General features: G+C 53.3%; 1 protein-coding gene across 5 annotated transcripts; it reads right to left on the bottom strand.

Moving 5' to 3' along the window:
- Positions 1-1,979: 1,979 nt before the first annotated feature.
- TMEM11 (transmembrane protein 11) lies at positions 1,980-16,888 on the bottom strand. 5 transcript variants are annotated; one of them, XM_049636851.1, is made up of 4 exons: positions 16,746-16,819; positions 7,503-7,613; positions 7,195-7,272; positions 1,980-2,891 (listed from the first exon to the last, which is right to left on the bottom strand). In XM_049636851.1, the coding sequence occupies exons 2-4, from the start codon at positions 7,514-7,516 to the stop codon at positions 2,375-2,377; spliced, it is 609 nt and encodes a 202-aa protein (XP_049492808.1). In that variant the 5' UTR covers positions 7,517-7,613; positions 16,746-16,819; the 3' UTR covers positions 1,980-2,374. The 5 variants fall into 5 exon arrangements, 3 of the variants coding, with proteins under 3 accessions (XP_049492808.1, XP_049492810.1, XP_049492809.1); XM_049636853.1 differs by lacking the exons at positions 7,195-7,272; positions 7,503-7,613; positions 16,746-16,819 and adding exons at positions 4,787-4,899; positions 5,050-5,137; XR_007459196.1 differs by lacking the exon at positions 1,980-2,891 and adding an exon at positions 5,133-5,561 and having other exon boundaries at positions 7,195-7,613.
- Positions 16,889-24,531: the final 7,643 nt, after the last annotated feature.

Genomic DNA, 24,531 nt, shown 5'->3' with positions numbered 1-24,531 from the left:
GCACCACACATCTGCGCACTGCTGAGCGGCCACGGCTCGCGAGTGACTGGATGGAATGGTGAGCGCGCAGCTGCCTGGGCGCACTGCCCGGCTCCTCGCAGGCTCCACGGAAGGAGTCTCCCTCCCCTTCAGTGGGGCCTGACAGCTGCTGAAGCAGATGTGAACACTTTGGAGGGCGCAGATAGACTAACGAAGAGAGACCGTCCCTGAGCGCTTGCCAGGATCTGCTCCCCCCGCATTCTTGACGAGTTGACCTTTACAAACGCTCTCTGCTCTCCTCTGAAACTGGGGTGAGACTGGGCAGTTCCAACAAGACTCACGTAATTAGGTTAATTGCACGATGCATTCACAGAAATGGCACGCACAAGGCTCGTGTGTGGACTTTGCAGAGAAGGGCCCAGCCGACTTGGCCTTTGTTTCTCAGTTGGCAGTGACTTAAAAATTGCTGTTTCTTCCAGAGCATCGTGGCACGTCACAGAGGAGCACAACCCACTTGTCAGCGATGTCGAAGTGGGAAGGCGACGGGAACAGAGAAGCCGGCGCCCACAGAAGGGAATCCTTCCAGCTGCAGGAGGTGTGATCCTGCCGCTCCCCTTCCCAGCCAGTTTGGGGCGCCGCTCGCGTAGAGGCCTGGAACATGAGAGTCCTGCCCCGCGCTCCCCAGCAGTGCCGAGCCCTCACCCTGGCAGGAGACCTGTAAGTGAGGTGGTGTCTCAGAACCTGGGCTAGTCCAGCAGACAAGAATCAGTTTGTTGAGCGCAGCCTCAGGCACCTTGTTCGCACTTCGCCTCTTCTCCTGGTGAGGGCTTCTGCTCAGCCCTCAACCCACCGAGATGGCTACTTGTCCACTTCTAGCCTCCTGCCCCAGGAAAGCTGATGTGCAGGCAGAGCATGGGGCTCCCTTTCCGAACCTGGGCCGTTTATTACAAAAACACCTACCATTCCGGCCCAGCAGGCTCGAGAGCCGGCAGCCAGACGCCCAAGGGACCGCAGGCACTGTACAATTGAGACCAGGTCTATTTGTCTGGGATCGCTACCAATTTATCCTTTTGCTCCAGACGGCCAGACTGCCCCGTGAACGACAGTGTGTAGCCAACACCATTTTGCCACCCGGCATTCGAATGAGTGATTAATATTTCTAGGCTCCTCGGAGTTACAGTTTTTCAAACTCTTTGTGGATGATGGACGGTCCATTTTGAAAGCTTTTAAAAGCTCTGAATCTCCCTTACAATAAATAGCCCAGTCACTCCCTTTGAGCTCTGAACACCTCCGCATGCACCCCTTCATTATTCTCTGGTATCAGCTCTTCCTGGTAGAGCCTTTAAAACTAGGTTGCTTCTTGAAGATGGACCCTTCAGAAAGAAGTACCATGTAGCTCTTCAGGGAGGACTGAGCAGGTCTTAGGAAGGTTGCAGTTAAGGCGGGGAACCCAGTGTCTTTGTGGAAAGGCCGGTTTCATTTATCCGAAACCTTACAGGGATATGGAGGATGGTGTGCAATCTGCCCTTTGCTGTGAGGGGGACACGGGACCTGACTGCTATGGAATGGGAACACTGAGACGGGCGCCGAGGGGAGGGTGCTTCCTCAGCCTAGGGCAGTGGGCTTGAACTCAGGGTCCGCCTCAGGAACAGCTCAGGTGCCGGATGTTCATTTGTGTGTCCTTCAAAATCAAAAGCTCTGGACAGGGGATCCCAGGCCTCAGTTCTCCACGTGGACCCAAACGGAAACCCAGTGACCTCTGGACCTCGTCACCTGATCCTACCACGTGGCCCGAGCAGCATTCAGCTGTGCTGGCCTTGAGAACGAGGCCGCCGTCAGAGGTGAACCGCTCTGGGAAGGGTCTGGGCCTGCCTTGTTCCGAGGCCCGTCCTTGCTGTGGATGGCGACACCAGGTGCCCACCGCTGCCCCGGGCGAGCTACCACCCAGAGCAGACTGTGGGCAGCAGCTAGGCAGTCATGGAAAGAGAAGACACCCGAAGTTGAAATTCTCATAATTTTAATGGTCAATAGCTTCTGGTTGGCTCTGGATGGTACAGTTAAACAATATACTTAAAGACCTCCCCCCGCCCCCCGCAAGCGCATTCACATCCCCTCGGCAGCCGTGCCGCCAACGCGCACCGCCCGGTCTTCCCAGACTTCCACCGCTCGGACCCCCTGCGGGTTATGGAAATCCATATCTTAGTGTAAGGAGTTGACAAACCCTTGGTACGCCTGTGACCTGTGTTATTTTTTTAAAATAACAGATATTAAACCAAACACCTTCCCAGGCTCCGCCGCCGCCTCACAGAGCAAAAACCTGTTACTGTGGCAAATCTGAACACTCTGTGGTCTCTCGTGGGCCGGGCCGATTGCTTCTCTCCCTGTTCTACTGAAATCATACGGCATAGAGTTCGTAAATCTTCTTTACACAGTACACCAGGGCGGCGAGTGCTATCGTGTTGTGCAGTCTCTTTCTGTGCAGGTCGTCCTTCCGGACCAGCACCACCGGGGTGGACGAAGTGAGTGTGTGCAGGGGCAGGCGGGACAGTTTATAGGCGTCGTACTCCACTTGGTACTTGCAGCAAGGGTCAAACTGCCAGGAGATGCCGTAGAGGGTGCAGCAGGCCAGGCTGAGCACGCCTGCGGGCAGGGAGATGTAGTGGGAGTAATCTAAGGGCAGCGCCAACGGGGTGAAGAGGCAGGCGGTGCCCGCCAGCACGGTGGTCTTGTGCAGGCAGTTGCCCACGGTGATCCAGCGGGCAGTCTCGTCGCCGATGCGCGTGGGCTCGATCACGATGTACTTGTACTGGGCTTCCAGGGCCTGCTCCAGCTCGTACTCAAACTGGTCTTGGGCGTTCTCCCCATTGTAGATCTCGTGCACGATGTAACAGTCTGTGGCCGACAAGCTCACCCTTGGAGTGGGGGTGGGGTGGGGGGGGAGAGAGAGGAGATAGTTAGGCTGAGGGGCACACACACCACGCTTCGGCGCTGAGACGCCGCGAGAGGTTCGTGACTCAAGTCTGGGCCTGGCGCTCAGCAGAGAGCCTGAGCTCCTGACGGCACCACATCTCACTTAGGAGTTAATCCTCCCTGGAACCCAATATGTAAGATAGGAAAGATTTTATTGTTTTTCTGAGAGAATGATTACTAGTGAAATGTAGAAAAGACACAGGAAAGAAGGGGTACCCAGCTCTCCAGAAGATGACAGCCTATGATGTGTACTGGGCCGGGGAGATAGCCTGAGGCAGTGGACAGATCCAAGTTCCCTAAGGAGCCCCAAGGAAGAAAGAATGGTTTCAGCCCGGATTCTTATCAACACAGAGGCCCAAGGTCGGCAGAGTGACACGTGCTCTTGGTTAATCAGGGCGATTGCAGGAGGAGGCTTCTTTGATGGAAACCAACAGACGTAAGACCGACAAAGCCAAACACTCTGCCCTTTGCAAAGTTTAGAAGGAGTCAGCCCTGCCCTGTGGGACAAAAGATAGATAGATAGGGTCGCCTTCGCCTTGGATGATGGAGCACAAAACTCCTCCAGCCGTCAACAGAGGACAAGCTGCACAAAGCCCCCACGGCCCTTCCCAAAGCCAGCAGCCTCAAGAACAGCAGTGACTCTGAAATTTAGTGTACGGACGACACAAAGGGCCCCAGAGGTTCTGGCCCATTCTGACCCTGGTCCTCCAGGACTCTGTAGGTGTTTACTGCCAGTAAATCCTCCTCTCGTTCGTATAAGAAACACTTCACAAAGACCCACTTCAAGTGGCTGAGCTGATCCGACGTCCCCCTGGGACTAGGGACGGGCGGCCTGACCCTCACCAGCGGAAGACAAACCTGGACGCTTACAGACAACTCAGCTCTGGGTCAAGGCCAGATAGCTGGCTGTGACCGTGGGCCACGGGGCATTGCAGGCAGTTTCGGGATCCTATGTGAGGTCCCTCCAGTGCAGACTTTGCATCCAAAGCAGAGTCTTTCCACACCCCCTGATGGGCAAACCTAAATATAGACCTGTACGTGCCTTGTCATTTCCATTTGGCTTGTTTCAGCCTGTCCAGATCTTTCCAAATCTCCATACTGCTGTCTAGCATATACTGTTTCTCCTAGTTTTGTGTTCTCTGTTCATCTGGTAAAAAGCCTTCTTTATACCAGCCTCTGAGAGGGCACTGCTAGACACAGCTCAAGGCTGGATCAAGTCACTTAACCCCTGTCACAGGCAGTGCAGAGCACCTCTCACATATGCCTCAGCGGCTGTGAAACAAGGTCACCCCCAGAAGCTCTAGGTCTTGGCCCTCCTTCAGAGATGAAAGCAATGACATGTTAGATGTGGTGAAAATCAGGTTGTCATGGGCGCACTTCAAGGACAAAGGCCGGGCGATCAGAGCCCGAGACCACAGCGACAGACCCCTGAGCACTCCTTCCAGTTACTACCCCCAGGCAGGATTCAGCACAGTAGAAACTACTTTCAGCCAACAAATAAGCAAACCTAAGAGGCAGTTTCACTCTGTTAGGAAAATGCCTGATCAATACTCTCCTGCGGGCACATCAGAAAGGAAAAGTCACTTAGGGGCGCCTGGGTGGCTCAGTCGGTTGAGCAACCGACTTCAGCTCAGGTCATGAGCTCGCGGTCCGTGAGTTCGAGCCCCGTGTCGGGCTCTGTGCTGACAGCTCAGAGCCTGGAGCCTGCTTCAGATTCGGTGTCTCTGTCTCTCTCTGCCCCTCCCCCGCTCATACTGTCTCTCCCTCTCAAAAAACAAATAAAACATTAAAAAAAAAAACAAAACAAGAAAGGAAAAGTCACTGGTAACAGGCTGACCGTGCCCCCAGGGGCAGGGGGAAGGGCATCCTCCAGGAGGGGCCTCCGATCCGGGTGGGAAGCACTGTAGCAAAAGGCACGGGCTGGGACTCGGGCAGAGGGAAGTCTTTATCCTGAAAAGGTAACTGTAATTAAGCTGGGCTCAAGGAAGCCTCCTAATTAAATCACAGGCCCTAATTAACTGGCGTGCACTGGGGAGAAGTTGTTCCCTGGGGGTCGGACAAGAAGCCTCCTAAACATGGGACGTTGCCAAAGCAGCTCACCAGTAGTCAGGGCTGCCTCTCCACGATGGGTCAATGAGCTGTTTCCACAAGAGTCCACCGGAAGTTGAGAAAACAGGAAAAGTGGGGTTTGCCCTTTCAAGGCCTCCACTTGGTTTTCGTTCAGAGAGAGGAGATGGGGCTGTTTCAGTCCTTCCTCCCAGGCAGGACTCAGCACTTTAGAAGCCAGTTAGCAAACACGCCAACCTGAGAGGCAGGGTTTCACGCTGGTCGGGTAAGTCACTGGTAAGGGGCTGACTGCGCGCGTGCGTGCAGGGGCAGGGAGAGGGCTTGCTCCCGGGCCGCGCGTTCAGGTGGTGGAGAGGAGACACTTCCAAGGCCGTGTGTCCTGCTGACTATCAGAGCGAGTCCAGGGATGCCTTTCTGGCCACAAGGTTCCTCTAGAATGTTCAAAGCCGAACGTGGGTGTCAAGACTGGGATTATAGAATGTTCCTGACCAAACCCAACTCGACCTCAGTACGGTGCCCTCTCTGCCCAGCAGATTGTAGCCATCCTGAACATGGTGGAAAAAAAGTACCGTGAGGCCCAATAAGAAATGCCTGTTGAAACCCCACCGACCTAGAACAGACTGCTCCATTCTGGAGGCCCGTCAGCAGGGAGATCCCACCTCGCCCTCCCCCAGCTTCTGCAAGCCCCGCCGGCATCCCTATCCACACCGCCTGCATCCCTATCCACACCGCCTGCCTCTTCCCAGCCCGCCTGCCTTTTCCCAGCCCGTCCCAGGGGCGGGCGTGGTGGGCACGGTACTCTCCTGTCCTTTGTTGACACAGATGAGTAGGTGTGTCTACGGGTCCCTTCGAGCCTGACCCTGTACCCTCCGGGTTCCTGTCTCACCGCTGCTGTCACGTGTGCCTGCGTCAGGCCCGACGGCACAGGAACGGACAGTGAGGGGACATGGACGGCCGTCCACCCTCTGCCTTCCGGCTGCCGGCAAGTCACAAACACCACAGCTCAGAGGAGTGTGTGTGGGCACGGGTTTGCTCCCCCAATATACACATCCAGAGCACGCCGGCTTCCTAAAGCCGCCGCGGCTTTCTGTGGGCCGGCCACCCCACTCCTACCCATCACCAGTCGCCCACAGTGCAAAAACAAAAGAGCGTAAGCCACACTGAAGTAACATCCCAGGGGCCTTCAAACAAGGCACCCTCTGCAGCCAGTCCAGCAGGCAGGCACTGCCACACCACTGCCCTGACCCTCTCGAATCCTCTCAAAGCCAAACTACTCGGCCCAAATTCAGGAAAGGGATTCTTGTTCTTGTTTCATTGCCAGAGGATATGATCTGATGTCTGGAGAAGGAGATTTGCAACATATACAAGGAGACAGCAAGGTCCGAAACACACACACACACACACACACACACACACACACACACACACACACACGTTGGGGCCCCCTCTGTTAGAGGCCACCCCATCAAGTACTCCACTTCCACCTGGCTGTGGCAGCTGGGGTGCCCTATGTGCCTGCAAACATAGGCGTTAAAAGCTGCCTGGACCACAGGATTCAGTTCACATGGCTGCCATGGGCAGTTACTTCAGAAACCTGGTGGCTGACTACTCCCAGGAGAGAGGCATGTCCATCACCACCCAGGTACCCCAGGGCCCACCCACGTGTGGCTTGCTTGTTTCCGGGTCGAATGTAACCCAACTAAAGAAGGAGCCTAGTTAGAAGGTTGCCCTGAACAATTTCAGAGCATTACCAGCCAACCCCCAACTTGAACCCTGGTACACAAGTGCATATGGGGGGAAAAAAAAAAAAAAAAAAAAAAGCTACCTGGGAGTCTCTGGGGCTTAAGGGACTTCATTTGTGCTTTCCATGGCAGGTGTGTAATGACCAGTAAGAGTCCTAATAAAGAGTTCATGTAAAAAAAAAGAGGAAGAGTGTGAGAGGGAAAGAGCAGTGATGGAAAAGTATCTACGAGATCGGTGAAAAAGGCCAAATCCAGAACAGTGATTAGAGTATGCGAACTTTAGTGCACATGCTTGCTTTTACACGCATTTCTGGAAGTACAAAGACCTGAGAATTCTATCACTTGGGGAGGGGCATGGAGTGGCTCCAGAAAGGAGAGTCCCGTTTACCAAATGGCTTCTGAACCTCTCGAATTCAGCACGTTCCGTGGTACTTACCACGAGGTAAGGGTTACGCTCTTGCACACCCTCTCTGCCAGTGCTGAGATCGATGCGCACGTTGAGCCCTTAACCAGCCTGTGGAGCAGAACATCAACCCATCTGAGCTGGGATGGCGGCTACAGATGTGGCCTCAGGGTCACGGGCACTTGTGACCGGGGCTCTTGGATCCGCCTCCCTCCCTCTGCCTTTAACCACAGTGGGCCCGAGACCCTCCGCTCCCCTCCTCTGAATCTGCGCTCGCATCAGAGGGATCCCTTGGAAACACTGGCTTTGTGGTGAGAAGGTGGCCGTAATGAAGAAGCAACCTGACAAACTCCATTCCCTGGGTGCGGGTATCTTCTCTGCACAGCTGGCAGCCTGCCCGGCATGTGGCCCTGGGGTCCCCCGCACCACTGGGAAGCTTCTCTCAGAGGGATCTGAAATTACAGAAGTAGTCTCAAACATGGGATCCCCAAAGTCTGCAGATACCTCCCCAAAAGTCAGAGCTGCGCAAAAAAGTTCTGAGTGGCACTGTCCGAGAAGAGCAGAACTGATGGGAAGGGATCGATAAATTGAGCTGCTCCTCCACGAGAGGGAAACCGGAGGTACAGCTGAATCCCTCCCACGCAAAGCGAAGGAGAAAGCAGGTTCAGAACACACGCAGACGGACAGACACATTCGGAAGCACACAGAACGCAAGGATACGGCATTTAGGAACGTTTTCACGTGTGGTGACTAGGAAGAAAAACAAGGAAAGGACAATTCAGGAGCGAGGTGGCCTCTGCCTGCAAGAAGGGACATGTGCGCCAGGGTAATGCTAGTTTTCTACTTCTTAGGCTGAGCGGTGAGCACGCAGGTTTAACTATCTTCAAATCACGGGGAAATACAGATGAAATTTCCTGTCCTAACCATTTGTAAGTGTGCAGCTCGGTAGCGTTAGGGCACATTGCTGGGCAACCAATCTCCAGGACGGTTTCATCTTGCGAAACTAAAACTCTGTCCCCGTTAAACGACAGCTCCCAGCCCCCACTCCCCACCTTCCACTCTGCGTCTCTGTGAATCTGATAACCTTAGGTACCACACGCAAGTGAAATCATATAGTATTTGTCCTTTTGTGGCTGGCTTACTTAACGTAATGTTCTTAAGGTTCATTCAGGTTATGCAGCATGAGTCAGAACTTCCTTTCTGTTTAAGGACGAATAAACAATGTTCCATCATATGTATACACCTCACTTGTCTATCCATCATCCATCCATGATGCTTGGGCCACTTCCACCTTCTAGCTATTAGGAATGTGGCGAACGTGGTATAAACCTACCTGCTCAACTCTCTGCTTTTAATCCTTCTGGATACGTATCTAGAAGGACTGTCGGATCATGTGGTCATTCTTTTCATTTTTTAGATTTTTTTAGAGAGACGGATCCGCGTGCAGGTGTGTGAGCAGGGGAAGGGCAGGCAGAGAGAATCTTAAGGATACAGACTCCAAGCTCGGTGCAGAGCCTGACTCGGGACTCAATCTCGTGACTCTGAGATCATGACCTGAGCCGAAATCGAGAATCAGACACTTAACTGACTAAGCCACCCAGGCGCCCCTAATTCTTTTCATTTTTGAGGAACCACCACACCGTCTTCCACAGTGGGTGCATCATTTTATTTTTTTAAATTTATTTACTTTGAGGGGCGCCTGGGTGGCGCAGTCGGTTAAGCGTCCGACTTCAGCCAGGTCACGATCTCGCGGTCCGTGAGTTCGAGCCCCGCGTCGGGCTCTGGGCTGATGGCTCGGAGCCTGGAGCCTGTTTCCGATTCTGTGTCTCCCTCTCTCTCTGCCCCTCCCCCGTTCATGCTCTGTCTCTCTCTGTCCCCAAAATAAATAAAAAACGTTGAAAAAAATTAAAAAAAAAAAATCCTATTAAATTTATTTACTTTGAGGGAGAGAGAACACGAGCACGAATGGGGGGAGGGGGAGAGAGAGAATCCCAAGCAGGCTCTGCACTGTCAGTGCAGAGTCCGATGCGGAGCTTTAACTCGTGAAGCCATGAGATCATGACCTGAGCCGAAATCAAGGGTCAGCCACTTAACCGACTGAGTCACCCGCATGCCCCACGGCTGCGTCATTTTATATTCCCACCAAAAGAACATGAGGGTTCCAACTGCTCCACGTCCTCACCAGAAGTTATTATTTTGTTTTTTAAAAAATGTTTTATTTATCTTTTGAGAGAGCACGTAAACAGGGAAAGGGCGGGGGGTGGGGTGGACGGTGGACAGAGGATCTGAAGCGGCTCTGTGCTGACACGCTGACGGCAGTGAGCCTGACGCGGGGCTCGAACTCCCGAACCACGAGATCACGACCCGAGCCGAAGTCGGACATTCAACCGACGGAGCCACCCAGGTGCCTGTTTCTGTATCTCACTGTGCTTTTGATTTGTACTTTTTTTAATTTTTTTTTTTTTTAACGTTTATTTATTTTTGAGACAGAGAGAGAGCATGAACGGGGGAGGGTCAGAGAGAGAGGGAGACATAGAATCCGAAACAGGCTCCGGGCTCTGAGCTGTCAGCACAGAGCCTGACGCGGGGCTTGAACCACGGACCCCGAGATCATGACCTGAGCCGAAGTCGGCTGCTTAACCGACTGAGCCACCCAGGCGCCTCTGATTTGTACTTTTTAATGACAGCGTTACTGAGACAGAAGTCACGGGCCACACAACTCACCCATTTGGAGTGTACAATTCGGTGGCTCAGCACTTGCACCAAGTTGTGTAACAAACAGCACAATCGATACTAGAATATTTCCATCACCCCAAAGAGAAACCCCACGGCTCCCCATTTCCCCCACCCCTCCCCAGCCCCCGGCAAGCACCCGTCCCCTTCCTGACTCGATGGACTCACCTATTCTGCACGTTTCATATAAATGCAATTATGTTTGTGGTCTTTTGTGACTGGCTTCTTTCATTTAGCATAAGGTTCTCAAAGGCCAGACGTATGGTAGCAAGTTTATGACTTTCCACATATTAGAAACATACTTTGGGTCTGTTTAATATACAATTCTTAAAAATCCAAGACAAAACACCTGGAGGGAAGTATCAAAGATGCAATACGTGGAAAACGGTCGACAATGGTTTTCCCCGGATGGTGGCCTAACAGGTGACTGAGATTTTATTTTCCTTCATACGTTATCTGTATTCTTCAAAAAAGAAAACAAAGAATCATGGGTTTCTCTTATAACAGTGGGAAAATTCACTGCACGCATTTTCTTAAAAAGAAAAGTCTTGTTCAACAGCCCATATCCCTTGGGGTGACGAGGGCAGACAGCCACGGGCCCTCGGCAGCCGGAGGGGGCCCAGTTCCGGCTCCGGCAGCGTCTCTGTGCCCGCGGAGAAGCCCACGCTACCAGGGAAGCACCCCACCACCGCGAGCCTGGGCACAGGCGGCATCTCGTGGCTGCGGTGTCCTGCCGGGGTCACACCCGTGCGGTCCTGCCAGGGAGGAGGAGGAAAATTCCACTTCCCTGTTCGCTCACGCAAGCCCCCATCACCTTCTGGTCGTGGCAGAACCAGAAGAACCTAATCGAACTGTGGCGAAGCGCCTGCTTCAGGCCTACGTCCCGGAGCGGGCCTGCGGCTCACAGGCAGCGCCCAGGCATGCGCTCCCTCCCACGTGACATACAGAGGATGTCAATCCTGAGCTCTGTGAAGGCAGAGTGTGTTTTCGTCACGGTATCCCCTGCACTGGGCCTGAATGTGACGGGTCACCTAAATGCATCGGCAGGGCGGGGCGCCCGGGTGCTTCAGTCGGTTAAGCGTCTGACTTCTATCTCAGGTCATGATCTCACCGTCCATGGGTTCGGGCCCCACGTCGGGCTCCATGCTGCCGGTGCGGAGCCTGCTAGGGACTCTCCCTCCCCCTCTCTCTGCCCCTCCCCCACTTATTTACGCTCTTTCTCTCAAAATAAAAAAAAAAAAAAAGACAGCGGAAACTCATTTGAAATAACTGACAGGAGAAAATTACACGAAACTAGGTCCATATGTCAGGTTGCTCTCCGCCTAATAAGCACGTGGTCACCTATGCTCTGTGAGGTGCCGGACTGTCCCTCTAGCCCCCAGATCGAGGAGAACGCACTTTTGGCTAACCGAAAGGAGCAACTGCTCCCTCAGAGAGGGAGTAGGAGCCAGAGAGGCAGGCAGTAGGACCGTACATTGTGGATTGAAAGCCCAACAAGGGGGCGCCCAGGTGGCTCAGCAGCTAAGCATCCGACTCCTGGTTTTGGCTCAGGTCATGATCTCAGGGTTCGTGGGGTTGAGCCCTGCGTCGGGCTCTGCGCTGACAGCGTGGAGCCTGCTTGGGGCTGTCTCTCGCGCTCTCTGCCCCTCCCCCGCTCATACTCTATCTCAAAACAAATACAAAAACTTAAAAAAAAAAAAAGTTGGAAAATTAAAAAAAAAAAACAAACGAAAAGAGTGGGGGCAATTAGTACAGGAAGACACAGGCAGGTAGCCCCAAATATTGAGGACGGTTCCAAACGGGCCGAGGAACTTCCACAGGCACCTGACATTATCATCTGTCTCAAAGGAAGCCCCACGCGAGACCACACTTTCCTCCTCTGTACTCTGGAAACCGAGCAGCTCTCTGCCGTGGGAAGAACACTGCGCACCAAGGGTGGGAGTCAAGAGACCTGGATTCAGGTTCCCTCTCGGTTACTCACTGGCTTTGTATCCAAGGGCAACACACCCGGCCGTTTCGAGCCGGGCCGCCCCGCGTCAACTAGGGCAGAGGCCTTACCTCTCCCCCAGGGCCGCGGTGGAGGTGAAGCAGGGGTCAGGCGTGCACGCCAAAGTGAAGGCCGCCAAGCACCGCCCCCATGTGAGGCCCAGGCGGCTGTTTACATTTAAATTAATTAAAACTACAATAAAAAGGTGCCCGGGTGGCTCAGCTTTGGCTCAGGTCACGATCTCACGGCTCGTGGGTTCGAGCCCCGCGTCGGGCTCTGCGCTGCTGAGCCTGCTTGGGATTCTCTCTGTCCCTCCCCCACTCGTGCACGTGCTCTCTCTCCCTCAAAATAAATAAATACATAAATAATCTTAAAAAGAAAACCGTAAAATAAAAAATCCAGTTGCTCAGACGCGGGAGCCACACTTCCAATGCTCACGCACACGTGGCTAACGGCTACCCTCACGGACAGAACAGATCGGCAACGCTTCTGTCGTGGCAGAAAATCCTACCGAACAGCCCTGAGCTAGAGAACTCTTATGGCTACTAAGTGATTACTGGCTTTCCCAAGAACTCTGTGGCCCGTCCAGTGGCTGCTGGCACCGGGGACCGAGCACAGTGGCAGCCGGGAGGTTCCCCTGTGCCGGCTCTATGGAGCACCTCCCGCCTCCTCCCGCGGTCTCTGCTCACTGAGGCCCAGGACACAGAAGCTAAACTCAGGCCTGGCTTCAGCCGCCTCCTCCCGTCCCTGGGTACAAGGTTGCCCCTCCGTTCTTCAGAAAGTCGGGTCCGCGCTGGAACGCGGCCTACGGGACTGAACCACTGAGGCACAAGTCAGCGCTGCCGGAATCCAGACTGCTCACGTAAATCAAGGAAAATGGAAACTCGTGCCTAACAGGATGAACCCCAGCGGATGATCTTAACACGCAACATCCAATTTCTGGAAGCAGAACGTGTGGCCCAGCCGTGCCGGGCTCCACCTTCTGGCAGCCAGCTGAGGAGGACCCACAACTGTCAAGGGCCGCACACCCAGAGACTTGGGGGCGGATGCCGTACCCGCGCGGCTCATCCAGACCAGGAGGAGAGAAACATTTTTACCACACGCTAGAGCCAGAACGGCAGTTTTCCAAGAGAAATAAAATACCCCAGACCCCTAAGGTGCCTCAGCTCTAAAAGGAAAGGATCAGACCAGAATGAGGAGAATGTCACTCCCGGAATGTGAGCCACCTGCCCACGTGGCTTGTGGCCCATCTGTTCGGCTGGCCTGGGAACTGCGCCCTTCACCAGCCATCCGGGAGCACGTCTGTCCAATTCATATACGAAACAAAGCGGCAGAAAGGAGGCCCAAGTCCTGGGGAATAAGGTGTGGTACGCAAAGATGGGGAAGCAGTCCCGTGGCACGGGCCGCCTAGACACGCCGACGGCTGCACAAGCCAGGGGAGAGGAGGGCCGCGAAAGGTGATCTCACACTACAACCTGAGCATTTAGTCCAGTTTGCACGGCCCTCTGAACACCCCAGGTCTTCAGACAGCGCCGCTGCCTCGCACCATGGTCAGAATCAGATCAAGGACTTCTTCACATGATGAGAAAAACAGGAACTGACAGCACGTGGCTATACTCCCATTCCAACAATCACGGAGAACTCAGGGATGCTCAGAGGCCCTGAGGGAGTGAAGAGAAGCAGCCCGAGTGGGACAGGAGGGACCGTCTGTGAGCTGGTCCACGTTGGCACCCAAGTGGCAGAACACACAGATGCCTGCACTGTGCCTTCCTAGATGGGCAAGCGTGTCTCAAAGACGCCGACGGGACAAGTGGCAATCTGTGTCGTGTGCTCGCTGCCAGGGTGCTGAATTTTGGACAAGAATTCAGGTTACAGCTCAGAGTGTGATGTTCTTCATTACAAACACTGTTGATTCCCTGGATTTAATGGAGCGGAGAGAAAAATCAACATGCAAGCAGCTATCATTTTGCTATTTCTTACCCCTCTCCTATTTTAGTCTAGACCAGTACTGTTATATCAACAGAACTTTCTGCAGTGATGGATGTGTTCTCTATCTGTGCTGTCCAGTGTGGTAGCCCCAAGCCACATGTGGCTACTGAGCACATGAAATGTGACTAGTGTGACTGAGGAGCCGAATTTTGAATCACTTTTTACTTTTATTTTTTTAAGGAATCTCTACACCCGACGTGGGGCTTGAACTCACAGCCCCGAGATCAAGAGTTGCATGCTTTACCGACTGAGCCAGCCAGGAGCTCCTGTTTTTAATTACTTTAAATTTAATTGCCACATGTGACTAGTGGCTACTGAATGAACACAGCTCTAGACTCAAGAACCAGGTAAAGAATTCACACATTGGGTATTCTAAAGTGGACCGTCATTAACGCTGTCTTGTGGACAGTCTGGCACTAGGCAGGGCCTTTAAATACAAGTCATGCTTTGGAGTTTGCAGGCCCTGGCGAATCTGGAAAGTTTGCCCAAAGTGTTGCTCTGCTCCAGCCCCTGCCCCAAACCAGGCAACGTGTCCTTCAGTTTCAGCATAAAGCAGACTCCAACTAGGTGTGTCAAGCAATTCTAGAAAGTGGTCTCACAATGTGAAGCTGAGATTTGAGTCAGCATGAATGTGACATGGAACAAACTCATTTAAGAGGGCCATAAACAGCCTATTTCCGACGCTGGAGCCAATAATATGCTTGGGCCTCTTAATCTGCGGCGCTGGGCAATCAATTAATCCAGCCTGCCCCACCCGAACACTCTTTCCGCCCACTGAGCAGGGATGGAGGTGTGCCCAGAAGTTAGCTAGCTGGCCCAGCAGCGGGTTATGTTTCCATCCCCTGCTCAGCGTGGGAGGATCTTTGGGAAACCGGGCTCCGGCAAATGTCCCCTCCAACAGAGCCCGGGTAGGGCCTCGCAGCAAAGGCAAACAGAGGGGCTCCCCCCAGCCACACCACGTTATCTGGAAGAAAGAGAGATGGTGCCACCCGAATCACAAAACCTGACACCCCAACCCTGGCTCACATACAGCATCTGCATGAGTGAGTAGTTCCAGGCCAAAGGTTGCGATCTGAACACCTAAGGAGACTAGGCAGGTAACTGCAGTGAGTCGAGCCGTCAGGTGAGTAATGAACTAGAGAGTACTTGCCTTGGCCAAAAATGTCGGCCACCACTCAGCTTTGCGAGGAGAGTTTTATGTGAAACCTTTCAGCTCCTAAGTACTGGCAACTAACTTAAATTCTTTTTTAAAACCGATGGTCAACAGCCTCTGGGCTGCTGGTTTGCAAACTCAGTTTTGAATTAATGCTGGTCTCCAACCGAGGAGAAAAAAATCCCCAGTATCTGATTTCTCAGATCAATAAAAGCTTAACTTGTACTGGCACGGCCCTTGGATGACGTCTGGGGCATCCCCACTTGGCCCTTTCAATTGTTTTTGTCCAGTAAGGACAAATGCCTTTCAGATACTCTTGAGTCTTCTAAACAGGTCACTTCCTATTACTAAAGGATTAGTGTTCAGATTGAAGACCTTGAAGACGTTTGCCAGGTTTAAAGACCATCTGGAAACCTTTAACTTCTTCCTATGGTCTGATCTAAGAAATACCAGATGAGAGTTGGAAAAACAAAAATATCTGCTTGCCATTCACTGCTTTTCCACGGAAGAGGAAATGCAGAACTGATAACATTGGGTAACTCTGAGCTTAAGAATAAAATGCAAGCTGGTTTATCACAACTATCAAAAAGGAATCTTCTGAGCTGAGAAAGCCATCTGCACTAAACAGCAATGAACGTGATAGAATCAAAGAAAAGGAAAAGGAGGGTAGTTGAGAGAAAGAGGGGGGGGTGAGGGGAGAGAGAGAAAGATAACTTTTCTGTTTAATAAGCCTCTCCAAAAAGACAAAAAAAAGCAAACACAAAACTTTCCTGCTGACCTCTGCTATACCAACCAAGCCATAACAAAATGGACTGAGCAGTCGAATCCAGGTGATTCCACCAATACACATCCTTTCCCAAATTTCTGGTAGCTGAACAGCTAGCTTCTAGTGGCTTCTACTAAGTGACACTGCTTTCCTGAAGCAGAAACTGTAAATTCAACACGAAGCACGAAAACTATTCCAATCTCATCTTCTACAAGTCAGTTCTACAAATCGAGATCCACCTTGGAAGACACAAGTCCCTTGCTCCGTATCCACACACCATTCATTAGGAAAGGTCACTTCAAAGGACTTCCACGGCAGGGGCGCTTGCAGAGAACCCGCGAAAAGTCGCAAACATCGAGGGTTCGAGGAAGCGGCCGGTTCTCGGCCCGGGAGACAAACTGGGGAAGGTTAAGGCTCCCCTGATAAACGTGCAGACTGCACTGCCCTGCCCGCAGCTGGCCCACTTAGTGAAGGTTTCCCCTTCCTTCTCCCTTCCCCGAGCTATTCCTCGCCACGTCAGGGGTCGCGGCCAATATGACCACGCTCGTGGCCAGGTGGGACGGGAGCTTCGGTCGCTGCTCGGCCGCGGGATGCTAGGCGGGTCCCTCGGGCCTGCGCGGGGCTCCGGATCCTTCCCGCGTGGCCCGGCCTCGATCCCCGGCCCGACCCTGTACGGCCGCGGCCCACTTCGCCCGGCCCCGCCATCGTCACCTCCCCTGAACCCTCCATGGAGACCGCCTCAGCCCAGCTAGAGGGGGCGCCGGCTCCCACGCAGATCCTGGGTCGGCCCGAGCAGGAACCCCGCGTGCCCCGCAGGGGTACGAGGAGGGCGAGTGGGCGAGAAGGGGGAGCCCGGGTACGAAGGCAGGGACAGCGGTGCGGCTCCAGGAGGCTTTACTGGCTCCCCGGCTCCTAAGCCACTCGTCCTGGGAGAGCAACAGGCCCCCGGATCTCACCTCTCTCGGGCGCTGCCGCCACTGCTGCCCGGGCCAAGACGCCTCCTTCCCCAAGCGGCCATCTTGGAGACACTCTGCTCGCAAATGTCTCGCGCCAAGACGGCCTCGGGATAGCGGGCGGACTGAAGGGAAATGTAGTCCGGGCCACATCCCCGGACTGCCCGGGAGGTGAAAATCGAGCCCCACGGGACTACAATGTCCAAAATGCATCGCGCGCGCCGGAAGCACCGCCTCCTTGACGTCGCCTGGGAAATGTAGTCCTCAAACCTTCCAGTAGAAGGAGGCACTCTGGGAGGAGTTCTATTCAGGACACCTTTTTAGAAATTAAAATTCCCAAAATTCACAGGCTAGGAGTTACAGGCGCCCACCCGTTAGTACGGCCTTGGGCTTCAAGAGCAAAGCGCGGAAGGAGAGTGGAAAGGAAAGTGCCTACAACTCCCAGAGCGCCACGCGGGAGGCGTCCCGGCGCTGCCCGCTGCAGTCGCCGAGCGGCGCCGCGCTTGCTGTGAGGCCCGCCTGTCGCTTGTCGGTCCTACCCGCGCTCGCCGCCCTCGCGCCCGCCCCGCAGCCGGCGCGTCCAGCCGGCGCCTCGGTCTCGCCCTCCGCGAAGGTGGCCCGATCTGCCCTTCACAGCCGCCTCTGTCCACTAAGGTCACCGAGGGGCCCGAGGCGCCACCGGCCTTTCTCGGAGGCCCTCGCTACTCCCGCTCCATTCCCCCAAATGCTCTGGACTCCCGGGATGCTCTGGGGACAGGACGGACGCGGTCCCTGCTGCCACGAAAGTCCCTGCTTGCAGACTGTTGGAATTGAGAATCTCAAAGCAGAGAAGAGGAAGAACTACAACACGCGATCATTGCTATGAAAGAAACATGGTCCCGTAGAGAGAAAAGCCGATTTTAGGTGGGCCAACTTAGGCCCTTTGGTCTCCACCACGCCTCCCACTCGTGTCTTGGTGCGGGGACGTGAGCATAATCGCATATTTCCGTGTCTTTGAAGGTATATGGGGGGCAACACCCCCGCCGCCCCCGACGGGATCCCTGCACAGGACCTGGCATTTCCCTGCCTGGAGGCTGCTGTAAAGTCAGGAGAGACTAAATGGAAACCACGGATTCCTAGATGCGGCTCCCGTGAACCTTTGGGCTATTTGGGCGGAACCTTTGCAGTGTTTGAACTTATAGTCCCTCTCCTGCTTTCCACAGACAACGTTGCCAGACACATTAGGGGCTCCATAAATACTTGAGCACCTCTTAATATGTCAAAATGTCCAGATTCAGAGACAGGAAGAAGCACAGCGCTCCCAGCATCCAACTCTGGCGGAGCTCAGCAAGCCTGGGAAGGGGGTTGGCAGGTGTAGAAGGCACTTTTACCACTGAGGATTCATCAGTATTTCCTTCCAGCTCACATTCTGCGGTAGATTTAAATGCTTGAAATCCTCTCACAGTCCCTCATCACCTATGCGATGAAATTCAAGCTCCTTAGCACAATCTGGAAGCCCCTTCGTGGTTTGGAGGTTGTCTAACTGACCAGGTTCAACTGCCTCTCCTTGCCTGGAACTTGCCAGGCTGGCGAATTCAGAACATTTGTAGGTCCCTAGTTGTTTCATGTTTTCCCTAAAAGTCTTTCTCTCCCAGCCAACAATCCTTTGTCCGTTCCCCCCGCCAACTATCCTTTAGACTTGAGTCTGGTCCCTCAGAACTATCTGCTCTTCTCGTTGGGTCACACAACCTTGCCTCAGAGTCCCGATGTGTAACACGCTGCTGGAGACCTCTGAGCAGTTATACAGATAGGCCCGTTTTCTCCAGCCCGGTGTGGTGATTAAGAGGGTTTCTGGGGATTCTAGAACAGCTGGGTTTGAAGCATGGCTCCCCATTCTGGATCCGGGGCTGCTTCTATAACCTGCTTCTCACAGCTTCCTTGTTGGCCAGGCAGCGGTGATATTAGCAGCTCTCCTCACACGACTGCTATGGACACGATATAGGATGATACGTGTGTGGAACTTATCCATAAATGTTAGATAAGGTGACAAGAACAGCTGATGGCTATGTGTGCCCAGCCCTGTTCAAAGTGTTATGTGTTCCAAGTGTCACATGGTGAGTGATTTAACTCTTCTCATCTTCACAACAGCCTTGTGAAAGTGTTATCAGCATTCTCATTGTGCAAATGAGGGAACCGCCCAAGTGACTTTCCAAGGTCACCCTGCCTGCCGGGTCAAGAATGGTGCCAGGAATTGAACCCAAGCTGTCTGATTGCAGAGATCACACCATGCTATGGCGCCTCTCAGGAAAAGCTCTGGAAACGCCACCTTCGTCAACGAGGACCGGTCCCAGGCCAGCGTCTAAAGCACAGAGGAAATGTTAAGTGCTCCAACAGCTGTGGACCTAGCATGATCTTCCCATCTCCCTGGCTCTTGCACTTAACTCCTGGCAGGCCATCTGCTTCCAATCTGCTGACTTGAGCTGAGATCCTGCCCTCACCCCCAGAATGTTGCCTCTTGATCACTGATAGTGCACAGACACCTTCGGGAAGGTTCATAGGGAGGCTGGTTCACTCAGCTTGTAGCAACTGAGCACCCAGTTACTGAGGGTACATCCTGAATGGTGGGAATTGAAATTCCTGTGGCCTCCCGCGCAGTGGAGCCTCCTGAAGAGACCCCTGAACTGCTAGCAGACAACCAGCCGGTGGGAAAGGCGGGGCCTCGCTGGTGCTCAAAAATAATGGCACTTCTCGTGCACCCTTTTCACTCATTCATTTTTAGAGCCAACAAGTATTGAGTGCACATTCAGTGCCGGGTACTCTCAGGCACCAGAGACAGCATTTAGTAAGGTAAGCACCGTTCCTGGTCTCATGGGCTTTCCAGTGTGAGTAAATATTTTCAGAGAATTTCTAAGAAGAAATCAAGCAGGGTGATGTAGAGTGGCTTGGGGATTGTGGGTGGCTACAGGAGCTCTCTCTCAAGAGGTGACGTTTGCACAGGACCTGAATGAAGAGAAACCGTGTGCACATGTAGAACTAGCGACAGAATGTTCTGCACAAGAGAAGAGGTGTGAAGGCTCTGGAGTGTGAGCAAGCTTGATGTGTCCCAGAAATGAGATGAGGATACCCGGAGCATGGTGAGGGAGGAGAGGTGCTGGGTTTGCCTTTGGTTAAGTCACTTCCTCTGTCTGAATTTCAGTGTTCTCATCTGTAAAATGGGCGTAATTTTACCTGTGTGTTAGTGTCTAGTTAGGGGGTGGGGAAAGCCACCCTAGGTATTTCAGGCAGAAGAAATGTAATACAGGGCATTGTTTACAGGGGTGTTGGGAGGGCAGGAGGAGCCAGGGAACAATGAGGACACGCACAGATTAGTAACTGGAGGGAGCGGCTGTGGCCCCTAAGACCAGAGGAGCAAAAGGAGAAATAACATTTCCCAGAACTGTGATTCCTGCTTGCTTGAGCAGGAATTGAGAGCCACACCCTCAGGGGTGCTACTGTCACACAGCTGCTGTCACCACCAGGGCCTGAGGGGCCGCCAGAATCCTGGGCTGGGATGGCTCCTCCCTCCCTCCTGTCTTCTGAAGCCCTGCTGGTGCCTCCTGGAGGCAGGGTCACCTGACCAGGGCATCTGGGAAATGAGGTTTGCAGGCTCCCGGTCCTGGCTGCGAAGAAGAGCCTAAACAGGCAAGTGCAGGATGGGAACCACAGACGCCATTCCCACACCAGCCACTGCACACTTCTGTACGAGGAGGGAAACAAGTATGTGTTCAACAAGTTACTGCACGGATGCTTCATAGCACGTAGTAGGCATGCGGGAAAGGCAAACAGAAACACCTTTGGTATAATATATTATACTAAACACCTTTATATAAACACCTTTAGTATAATATTTTAACGTGAAGGTCTGAACTTCTGATGTGAGGCATCAAAAATGAGCATGTTTAAAATAGAATTTTAATTCCGAATGGGTGATGTATTCACCCATCGAATTCAAATTGCAAAGCAATGTGCGGCGAAAATAAGTTTCTCGTATCCTGTCTTCTCATTGCCTCATCCTTGACTCCTCCTAAAGCTATCGCTGGTCCCTGTCTTCTGTGTCTACGGATCGTCCAGACCGGGGCAAGGGTATACGTCTATTCAAAACAGTTTTCTTTGACCCACAGGGTGCGTGCCACGCACACAGCTCCGGGACTCGCGTTTCTCTCTCCACCGAATCTTGGAGGTCACTCTCAGCACACACCACTTTGTTTTACCAGAACCATGCTTTTCCTAGCCAGCCTCCCGGAGTCTTTCACCGTTTCCGAGAGGGCTGCGGTGCGCGCGCTTGCACAACTTCCTAGTGCCCGTGCGCATGTCTTCCTGTGGGATCATTTCCGAAAGGGAACTTGCTGGGTCAAAGGCTGTGGGCGCTTGTCACTGTGATAAATACGGCCCGACCGCCCTCCGCTCCCACCAGCGGGGGCTGTTTTCCCGAAGCGTCACCGGCACCCTCTTCACGCCGCCCCCATGGAGGCCCCAGACGTGGAGGGACAGAGATAAGCCCTCCCTGCTGTGCCCTGTCTGGATTCCTGACCCACAGACTGCGTGAGCAGGATCAAATGGCTGCTGCTCTGTGCCTCCGTGAAGTGGCTGGTTACGCAGCAGTAGGCAGCTGGAACAGCCCCTTCCTAAACTCCTTTTGGCACAGCTCTCCACTTGGTGAGACAAAAGCGGGCCTACCTGTGCTCCCTGCTGCAAAAGCCCAGTCGTTAGCCCAACTGCAGCTGGCCAGTGTCCTTCCAGGATGTTCCTGGGGAGCCTCCGTCATCCCACCCATCGGCAGGCCACCTCGGATGCAGAAAAGGCCCTGGTGTGTGTGCAGAAACCGCACTCTTTGGGAACCCCCGGCACATGCTGTTCACGCCCGTTAAGATAAAACAGTTGCCACAGCTTCACGCAGCGAGTCTGGGAAAGGCACAGATCGCTCCTAATTTATCTTCTTGGTGGAGATTGATAGCGGTCAGCATGAGCGGTGAGCCTACTTAGCGGTTGTGATGATCCATGGGAGGTATGTCACTCGCTCATTTGTCACCTAATCCTTGCTGAGCACCTGCTCTGTGCCAGGTTGTGAAAAAGCCCTGGAGACAGAGGAATAAATGGATGAGGCCGCTGCCTTCCATCAGCCCTAGGTCAGGGCTGGGGCAGATGGGGCAAGGATACCGAAGGGTGACGCAAACGGGTGACATTCCAGTGTTGGTTTTTTAAGTTCGTTAATTCATTTAGAGAGAGTGAGCGCACATGTGAGCGGGGGAGGGGGGAGGGAAAGAGAGAGAGAATCCCAAGCAGGCTCTGTGCTGTCACTGCAGAGGCCGGTGTGGGGCTTGATCCCGTGAACCATGTAATCCTGACCTGAGCTGAAACCAAGAGTCAGACGCTGAACCAACTGGGCCACCCGGGCGCCCCTATGGGAACGTTCCCGTGTCGATATGAGGAGGAAATAGGCAAACTGGGCCAAGATGGTTTGCTAATAATGGTGCCTTTTTGCAGTGCATCGTATGGCCTGCGCCTCGCTCGGGAGCGTGAGGTAGGTGAGACATCCGTTCGCATGTTGATTTCACAGCCAGACTGGGGCTGGGGGATGGCAGGGGAAGGGAGGGGATTCAGGATATATTCCCAGGACATTGAAACATACTGTGTATTCATTCACTAGGGCTGCCACAACAAAGTACGACAGACCGGTCCTCACATGACCCCCTGTGCACGTGCACACACACACACACACACACACACACACTCTCCTAGTGTCTCCTTGTGGGTCCAGATTTTCTCTTCTTCTGAAGTAGCCAGTCAGATCGGGTCAGGACCACCCATGTGACCTCATTTCACCTCACTTGCCTCTTTGAGGACTATCTCCAAATACAGCCCCATTCTGAGGTCCCGGACTTCAACATATGAATTTTGGGGTGACACAACTCTGCCCAGAAACACACTGTTGCCTAGTTTGGACTGAGGCCACCGTATGTAGCAAGTCTCTGTGCCCTGCGGTGACCGTTGCCAACATCCAGCCTAAAAGAAGTTGGAGATCCAAAGGAATATTGATTCGGGACAAGGACGTGTGGGGTGACGACACTTGCCCTGGGTCCCGTGGGTTGGGCTGCTGTGGGCTGGTGGATGGCTGCGCGCGAAGCTGTCTAAAGGGCACCCGTGCTCTCGCCAGCACTATTCACAGTCACCAAACGATGGAACTACCCACGGATGAATGGATAAACCCACACGATGGAGTATTATTTGGCCATTAAAACAGTGGGATGAAAATGTTCTGGAAGCAGGTTGAAGTGATGATCGGCATTTGTGCCAGACCCTTAGTCCACCCACACTAGTGCTCCTTGATGGGTTCACTCTTTGAGCACTGAAATATATTTATTTAAATGGGAAACTCTATGTGACTATCCAAATGTAATGTCTGTATCATATGCAGGACCTTACAAAAATAAATACAATAAAAACAACAAAAAAAGGTTATTAGATTCTAGTTAGATATTGTCACTCCCCTAAAGCTCCCTCAGAAAGGGGGGCACTTGCCCCCTAGGTGAGATGTTGCCATTTAACTCTGGGCTCCGTACGACCCAGGACCACCTTGCTGGCCAGCCAGCCTTTGAGGAAATACAGCCTCACACTAAGTAAGGAGCACTCCCCAAATCCCAGTGGGGGGCAGGGGAGGATTTCTCTCTCTCTCTCTCTCTCTCTCTCTCTATCCAGGCCTGAAAACACAGGCTCCTTGTTCATATGCCTGGACCTGCAAATAGACTGGGCTGCCTGGATTCCTCACAGAGAGGGTCCCAGAGACACTCCGTGAAATGTCCGAGCCCGTGAAGTGGGAGACCTGGGTTTGCGTCCTGACTCTGGCCCCTAGAGGGGACTTAACTGTTCGCTCATTTGACAAACATTCCTACGCTCCAAAGACTGTGTGGCAGCGGGGGGCGGGGGGGGGGCTGGCAATGCACAAGGTGGGTGCAGTCCTGCTCTTTGGGAGCTTTTATTTCAGTGGCAAGAGTTGGTCAACAAGCAAGGACGCAAGGAAGAAAACTCCAAGTAGTGGTGCAGGATCAGAATAAGATGGGGAAAATGAGGTGGAAGGGTGCCCAGGGAGGCACCATTAGATGGCGAGGTCAGGAAGGGCAGCATCCACCTTTCCTCTTGCCTAGAATATGGCTGTGATGCCTGCAGGTACGGGAGCCATTTTGTGGCCAGGAAGCAACAATCAGGAGGGCAAAAGTCAACATAGAAAGGGGATGTAGACGATGAAGAGCCTGGGCCTTCAGTAACCTCACAGCACCACCGCACAAGCCCCGGACCTTCCTTCTCCAGACTTTCTAATACATAAGACAAAGGAAATGCCCCTGTGAGTTGGGTTTTCCTAACAGCTGAACACCTGTCTAATGACAACAGATCTAAATGACAAGATTAAATTATGGTGATGTGTGGAGGAAGAAGCTTTCAGGTAGAGGGGACAGAAGTACAAAGGCCCTGAGGCAAGGACAGACTCGAAGGATCTGAAGAACTGAAACAAGGTCAGTGTGGCTGAAGTGGGAGGAACGTGAGGGACACGGGGGGAGCAGGGGCTGCTTCGGGTCCCTCGGATGGTACCCTTCGCGCAGCGGGAGGGCAGTGGAGTGTTTGGAGCAGGACAGAGACGTGATCTGACTGAGGTCTTAGAAAGATCTTTCTGGCTGGGAGACCATATGGTCAGGCAAGGGATGCTGGGCTCCGGCCTAGGCTGGCTGTAGTGCAGATGGAATCTGGGGGCCATGTGTACACACACACATACACACAC

The sequence above is a fragment of the Panthera uncia genome, chromosome E1, assembly GCF_023721935.1.
Source record: "Panthera uncia isolate 11264 chromosome E1, Puncia_PCG_1.0, whole genome shotgun sequence".
Lineage (NCBI taxonomy): Eukaryota > Metazoa > Chordata > Mammalia > Carnivora > Felidae > Panthera > Panthera uncia.
Note: the sequence above shows the minus strand (reverse complement) of the source record. Positions and strands in the feature narration are given on the sequence as shown.